We start from the raw sequence: 8,230 nt of genomic DNA, 5'->3' as shown, positions 1-8,230 counted from the left end.
ACGAGGCTAACTTTTTTTTTCAAAATTTCAAAAAACATGGGCTATAACCCATCGTTTTTGTCATTTCGTCATTTTTTTCAAATCCTCAAAAATGATGAAAAACGGCGCGCTATAGTATGCCGTACGATATGGGCTATAGCCCACGGTCCAAAATGATGAGAAACGAGGCTAACTTTTTTTTTCAAAATTTCAAAAAACATGGGCTATAACCCATCGTTTTTGTCATTTCGTCATTTTTTTCAAATCCTCAAAAATGATGAAAAACGGCGCGCTATAGTATGCCGTACGATATGGGCTATAGCCCACAGTCCAAAATGATGAGAAACGAGGCTAACTTTTTTTTTCAAAATTTCAAAAAACATGGGCTATAACCCATCGTTTTTGTCATTTCGTCATTTTTTTCAAATCCTCAAAAATGATGAAAAACGGCGCGCTATAGTATGCCGTACGATATGGGCTATAGCCCACAGTCCAAAATGATGAGAAACGAGGCTAACTTTTTTTTTCAAAATTTCAAAAAACATGGGCTATAACCCATCGTTTTTGTCATTTCGTCATTTTTTTCAAATCCTCAAAAATGATGAAAAACGGCGCGCTATAGTATGCCGTACGATATGGGCTATTGCCCACGGTCCAAAATGATGAGAAACGAGGCTAACTTTTTTTTCCAAAATTTCAAAAAACATGGGCTATAACCCATCGTTTTTGTCATTTCGTCATTTTTTTCAAATCCTCAAAAATGATGAAAAACGGCGCGCTATAGTATGCCGTACGATATGGGCTATAGCCCACGGTCCAAAATGATGAGAAACGAGGCTAACTTTTTTTTTCAAAATTTCAAAAAACATGGGCTATAACCCATCGTTTTTGTCATTTCGTCATTTTTTTCAAATCCTCAAAAATGATGAAAAACGGCGCGCTATAGTATGCCGTACGATATGGGCTATAGCCCACGGTCCAAAATGATGAGAAACGAGGCTAACTTTTTTTTTCAAAATTTCAAAAAACATGGGCTATAACCCATCGTTTTTGTCATTTCGTCATTTTTTTCAAATCCTCAAAAATGATGAAAAACGGCGCGCTATAGTATGCCGTACGATATGGGCTATAGCCCACGGTCCAAAATGATGAGAAGCGAGGCTAACTTTTTTTTTCAAAATTTCAAAAAACATGGGCTATAACCCATCGTTTTTGTCATTTCGTCATTTTTTTCAAATCCTCAAAAATGATGAAAAACGGCGCGCTATAGTATGCCGTACGATATGGGCTATAGCCCACGGTCCAAAATGATGAGAAGCGAGGCTAACTTTTTTTTTCAAAATTTCAAAAAACATGGGCTATAACCCATCGTTTTTGTCATTTCGTCATTTTTTTCAAATCCTCAAAAATGATGAAAAACGGCGCGCTATAGTATGCCGTACGATATGGGCTATAGCCCACGGTCCAAAATGATGAGAAACGAGGCTAACTTTTTTTTCCAAAATTTCAAAAAACATGGGCTATAACCCATCGTTTTTGTCATTTCGTCATTTTTTTCAAATCTTCAAAAATGATGAAAAACGGCGCGCTATAGTATGCCGTACGATATGGGCTATAGCCCACGGTCCAAAATGATAAGAAACGAGGCTAACTTTTTTTTTCAAAATTTCAAAAAACATGGGCTATAACCCATCGTTTTTGTCATTTCGTCATTTTTTTCAAATCCTCAAAAATGATGAAAAACGGCGCGCTATAGTATGCCGTACGATATGGGCTATAGCCCACGGTCCAAAATGATGAGAAACGAGGCTAACTTTTTTTTTCAAAATTTCAAAAAACATGGGCTATAACCCATCGTTTTTGTCATTTCGTCATTTTTTTCAAATCTTCAAAAATGATGACCGACAGCCAGTCAGGGCCGATCACTCCCTGACAGACGGGCCAGCCTCATAGGTGTCAATTATGAATCAGTCCACCTGCGGATGATTAGGGAAAACACACACAGGCACCACTCCCCCCACCCTAGTACTGTGTAGTTGAGAACAATATAAGAACTTCTGATAAATATTCATATATATCCTCCCAAATATACACTATAATGATATAATGATCCCCGATCATCACAGCGGAAATTGCTGAAATGGAAATTGCGGAAATTGCGGATTTTTTTCCCCATTTTTTTTAAATCCTCAAAAATGATGAAAAACGGCGCGCTATAGAAATGCCACTTGACAGTTTTCAAATCAGCCTCATGGTGGCGCTACAACAGGCCAAGCCGCGTCTCTCACTCACACACACACACACGTTTATATTGCTCCTAAACATTTTGCCAAACATCACACACAAACTTCTATCCTCCTGGTTGAGACCTGTGCCCAGAAGGGCACTTTTTCTAGTTTTGAAGTGATCTTATTGAAGATATTCAATGGGGCCACTAGATGGCCATGTCAGTCTTGTCCTCTCTTTTACATTGGATTTCACTTCACCTAATATGACTGTAGGAACTTTCAAAATCCCATACATTGTATGCACCTTTGTCTGTGAACTTTTTGATGACATAATGATATAACAGTATAGTGTGATGCATTTCTGGTGCCTTTTAATTGACTTCAGCACTGTTTCGAGTTCATTTTAATTGTGGGAAATGTCATGTTCAAGCAAAAAACAAAAGTCCACCCTCTTGTATGAACAGCTTAATTTATGTTTTAAAAAAAAAGACATTGTGGATGTACAGCAATACATTATTCAGACAATAAGCAGATATTGAATTGAAAAGAAGATAGTTAGTGTCATGTGAGAGGAACTTTCCAGTGCTTGGCTTCACATGTGTAAACTGTAGTGACCACTTGACATCATTGGTCTCTCTCTCTCTGTCACTATACAGTAGGTGCTCACAACTCACTCTTCAACAGCTTCTTAGCTTTCTCCATGTTGTCGTGCACTGAATGTAAAAAACAAAGGGAAATGACAACTCAATCCACTACTACCAAGATGCACAATGAATGTGATTTGTGGTATTTAGGTCTTATGCTCTTGGTACTTACAGAGTTTGATGTCGCTTGGCTCATAGGCATACATGCGGTTGGAATAGCGACCTGTGATGTCGGCTCTCACTGTCATGGTGGGATCTGGGTAGAGATTAAGACCGGATGATTAAAAATAGTGGATCTTCAAGTTCACCTCCTTGTGTCACATTGATGTGTTGTGAGCTTGTATCTTGATCTGCTATTAGTTAATTATTATTTTTCTTTAAATGTGTGTGGAGGGAACATGGCGTTTTTAAATGTCTTAAAATTGCTGAAATGTCTTGCGATTTGTTAAAATAAAATCTAAATCTAAATGTTTGAAGTTTTTTGGGAATTGTCACGTACAGTATAGTGGCAAAATGGGGACAAAGTGGTTAAGACTCAGAGAGATTGATGAAGCTGTAATCCTTATTGTCAATTAATTATTATGAATTATAGGAATGTTTTCGCTGGTCAACAAAGTAGGTTTATATACTCACCAACAAAGAGGATTCTGGGAACATACTGTCCATCAGGAGAGAGATGTTTGTCTGTGGTTTCATACTGTGAGTGAGGGGTGGAAAAAACCATTAGAACAATAAAACATCAACGTAAGTTTCATGAATGTTTCAGGTTCTCTAGCAGTGGAAACATAGGGTCCCCCAGGAGGACCCTGCAAAATGCGGAACTATTTTATTTCAAGTAGTATATAGATCGATCTGCTATTTTCTAACTTGTTGCAGGCAGAAACTCCTTTCATATGGTGGTTTGCAGCCAAATATATAAATGTGGGTGTCCTTAGACCTGAGCTTGATTCTACAAATGTCTTCTAAATCCTGACAGTTTTCTGAAAAACCCTATATGTTTCTATGTCAGTGGTTCTCAAACATTTTCAAGTCAAGGACCCCCAAAAAAGATTTGCGCCACATTTTCAAAAAATAAAAGATCTACAAGCTCATAGCGTGGCACTCGGTGCAACGCTATGAGCTTGTAGATCTGCTATTTTTCAATGGCTAAAATATAACATGATGCTTAATCAAAAGGGGTTCCCGCCCAGAATGGGTTAAGAACCACTGATCTATATGATGCCAGTACTGTATCCAGTCGGGTTCTCTGTTTTGAAAGCATCTCGGAAAGAAACATTGCCAAAATATTGTTTCTGTCGAGCAGAAACCTCAAGCTTTGAGCTTGTATAGGTCTGCTATTTTGGCTATATTTAAAGTTTGAATACTGAAAAGTGACAGTTTTGCTATAACAGCAACAATATTCAGTAAATAAGTGTCCTACTCAGAGTCCTATAGACCTAGCTAGGGCACTGGAATTAAAGTAATGTCATTCCATAGTGAAAGAATGCATTAATCAATAAGACGTGTAACAACATACCACAAGGTTGATCACGATGAAGTCTTCATCGAGCAATTTCTGAATGTCGAAGTCATCAGAGACAATCTTTTTCATGGCTGCGTCAGGAGAAAAGTATTAAGTATACACATATACAATACAATACAATACATTTCCATTCAGATTAATGAATGTATGCACCCTTATCTGTGGTTCTCCTGCCCCACCAGGATGTAGACAGGATGTGGACTAAACAGTGCACTCACATGTTTACTATTTAAACACCAACACGGTTATTCAAACTGGTTTTCTGTTTGATGTAATAGTAGATTAGCAGCACTATCATCAGCATGTAACAGGATGAAATACAAACTGATCAGGTGATGGCATTCCTTAAGTAAATGTAGCAGTATCACAAGGTCGAAATAGTAAAAGTAAAAGTACAAAGGTATTCACTTTAAATACAAAGGTGTTCACATTAATGTTGCAGCTGGTAAAGGTGAGTCTAAGTTGAATTACCTGATAATGCATCATAGGTTGATCATTGATCAGTCAATGTTTGTTTTGTAATAAATAATCTCAATCTGTAAATAATATAATGTGCAAATAATTAAGATGTCAAGTAATTGCAGTGGATTCAAACATTTGAAATACTCAATTAAAGTACCTCAAACGTGTAGTAATTGTACTTAGTTATACTTTCCACCACTGGTGGATTATCATTATCGTTATTATAATTGTTATTATTACTACATATTAATCAATGGCTCACCAGCACTGTGTGGGCAGTCATCAAGGTGGAAGATTACCATCACGGGCTTGTTGCTAAAGTAAAGAAATATAAATACAAATAAATAACCACAATAGAAGTTTCACAGTGCACTGAATTTAAAGAAAGCTCAACTGGATTACCTGTTTGTATGCACGTGTATTAAGCAATGCACAGTAAATGTACAGTATGTGTATGTACAGTTTGTGTATTAAGCAATGCACAGTATAAGCTGTGTTAACTCTGAGATTGTGCAAATGGAAACAAATGTATACTCTTAAAGGAGTGGTAGTTCACCACAAAAAAATACTTATTTTCTATCAATTATACACACCCCACGAAGCCTTAAATTAATTGAGATTTTCTTTTGTGGTTTTTGTCACATTCCTGAGCCAATAATTTGATGAGGGGTCAGCAGGGGTCACCCATCAAATTACACTCTATGTCAGATTTTTCGCTTACCGGGAGCGGGACCAGTACAGAGCCTCTTCATAGGTCTGTGCCCAGATCAGCTGGTCACCCCAGCCTGCGGAGATTAGTGGACAGACAGCATAGATTAGTGACCAGTGTTGATTTCGTCGGCTAAAACTATGGCAAAAAATGTCCGTCGACTACCTTTTTCCACTGATGAAAACTACATGGAAACTAAATGAAAACTATAAGCTATGATGACTAAAACTAAGACTGAATATATTGACAATTTCGTCAACAAATAAAAACTAGACTAAAATGTTAGGAAGGGACTAGTGGACAAGAGATCCAGTATCAAGTAATTTTACACTTGGTTAGTGTAGCAGATCTACAAGCTCACAACGTGTCGCAGCGCAACAAGTATAGCTTGACTAAATGAAGTTTCATTCCACCAACTATGACTAAAACTAAAATAGAATGTTGCTGCCAAAAACAACACTGTTAGTGACCTCCTGTTGCTGCTATTATCGTCACCCACCTCTGGAGAGAGTCTGCGGCAGCCTCTTGCCACCTTTGGGGATGTATTTCCCCGGCTTTCCCACAGAGGACGAGGTCACAGCCGCCAGGACCAGGAGAACAGACAGGAGTGCTTTGATCATGGTGACAGATTTCCTAGAAATGTACATTGAAATTGTTAGTAGAGCAATTAAGTCACACTGTACCCTGGACCGACAACTCTAGACTTAATAAACTGGACATGAGTTTGCTCTGTACTTGAACCACTTTCCCCCCCCCCCCCATGTACAACAAATCTCTTCGCCAAAAATAGCCAATCTACAAGCTCACTTGTAGATCCTCAGAATAGGCATGCTGGGGTTCAAGTGGTTAAAAAATTAATTAAATCAAGTTACATATAATCACCTCCCACACACACACACACAAAATCCTATCAGCAGCAGAAGAATCAGACAGAATAAGAGAGAGAGAGAGAGAGAGAGAGAGAGAGAGAGAGAGAGAGAGAGAGAGAGAGAGAGAGAGAGAGAGAGAGAGAGAGAGAGAGAGAGAGAGAGAGAGAAGTGGAGAATAATGCAACCTTCTCAGGAAAGGGCCAGACAGATTGTCTTACCTTGGGCTGACTGGCACCTTTGTGTTTGTGTTTTCCGACTGCAGCTCTCCGGGACCTGCTGTGTCACTTCACTCTCACCTGCTTCTCATTTATATACCTGCGCACCTGACACACCCCCCCCCCCCCCCACACACACACACACACACACACACACACACACACACCACCCCCTCCCCACACCTCTGCTGGAATTCCTGAGGAAACTATTACATCCCTCCCTTCCTGCAGCACTTTGCTTCATTGTTTATTTAAGTATAATTATGAATAGTATAGTATGTATAGTTTATAGTTTCATTATATATAGATATTCCACTGTTACGTTCTTAGCGTATACGCATGTTTCATGATAACTACTTTTTATGTACCGGTATGTGATGTATTGCCATGCTTTTTGTTCTTGCTTAATGTAAATCGCTCTGGATTAAGAGCATCTGCTAAATGCCTACATTGTAAATTGTAATTGTAGACACAGAATGAATGTGCCTGTTTTTGAGTGTGATTTGTTTTATATATCAGTTGATGTGGAAAGAGAGAGGGTGGTTTATTAATATTGTTCTTGTATAAACAGGCGGGGGGGGGGTGTTAACAATGCGTGATACAGTGATTGTTACAGTAGATTTGGGCCGACAGCCTGAGAACAATCGTCATCGTTACAGTTGGATGATCAGTCCTTCTGTGATTGGCTCACATCTCAAATCCACATTTGACATTTTCTACAAAGTAAACAGATCGATGATTCAACAGGGATTGGATTGGTGTGGCGGGGGGGGGGGGGGGGGGGGGGGTGTCATGCATGCCTGGCATTTAACTGTTAAATCTGTTGATAGATTTATAACCTTTAGAGAAAGATGTCTGTCTGTCTGTATGTCTGTCTGTCTGTCTCTTTGGCCTGCAGTCAGAGTACACTGATGTCACTGAACTGATCCAAACTCTAGACCTCCACTTCTAGGAATCTAGGCTAAACGGAAGGGGGGACCTTTTTATTATTTCCACACAAAAACTCTATACTCCTTAACTAAGCTTTTGGTGTTTTAAGCATTATGTTATACTTTAGCTATTTTTGAAAAATATAGCAATGGGAGCGCGATGGGCCGTCTAACACATAATCTTTTCTTAGAATTGGACGGAATAATGATTTAGATTATTATAATATAGAGTTATTAACATTTTATGGAGGGGAACATTTTCGATGACATCCCAACCGGAAAATAACATTGAGTGTTGCGCAACAGACGCTCCCAGCCTGTGGAACGATGCGATCGGTTTTGATATCAATAATCTCCGTCCTTTTGATCAATCTCCATCTTGAGCGCTGGGCGTTACTAATTGATTAGCCTGGGCACCATTTCATTTCGGTATATGATCCGGGCTGGAGCCGGATGATATGCTTACGTCATGTTTTTGCCTACAACAAACAGGAAGCTGTTCCCGTTTGAATAAATGCAATAAAAGCTCTCGTAAGCGAGAGCTTTTATTGAGAGGGAAAAGGAAGTTGTCGCCGCCTGTTCATCCTGTATGGCGACTACAAAACAATACTACAACATGACGTAACCACATCATCCGGCCTCAGCCCGGATCATACGGACTTTTGAAACAGAG

The 8,230-nt window shown here is 39.0% G+C and overlaps 1 protein-coding gene across 1 annotated transcript; it reads right to left on the bottom strand.

Annotated features, from left to right (window-relative positions):
* Positions 1 to 2,594: 2,594 nt before the first annotated feature.
* agr2 (anterior gradient 2) lies at positions 2,595 to 6,694 on the bottom strand. Its single transcript, XM_080788158.1, has 8 exons — positions 6,632 to 6,694; positions 6,044 to 6,177; positions 5,557 to 5,620; positions 5,098 to 5,150; positions 4,368 to 4,444; positions 3,485 to 3,548; positions 3,024 to 3,107; positions 2,595 to 2,920 (listed from the first exon to the last, which is right to left on the bottom strand). The coding sequence occupies exons 2-8, from the start codon at positions 6,162 to 6,164 to the stop codon at positions 2,871 to 2,873; spliced, it is 513 nt and encodes a 170-aa protein (XP_080644284.1). The 5' UTR covers positions 6,165 to 6,177; positions 6,632 to 6,694; the 3' UTR covers positions 2,595 to 2,870.
* Between the last annotated feature and the right edge of the window lie 1,536 nt (positions 6,695 to 8,230).

Source organism: Protomyctophum bolini (assembly GCF_963924005.1).
Source record: "Protomyctophum bolini genome assembly, chromosome: 17".
Taxonomy (NCBI): domain Eukaryota; kingdom Metazoa; phylum Chordata; class Actinopteri; order Myctophiformes; family Myctophidae; genus Protomyctophum; species Protomyctophum bolini.
This window is presented reverse-complemented; position numbering and strand designations above follow the sequence as displayed.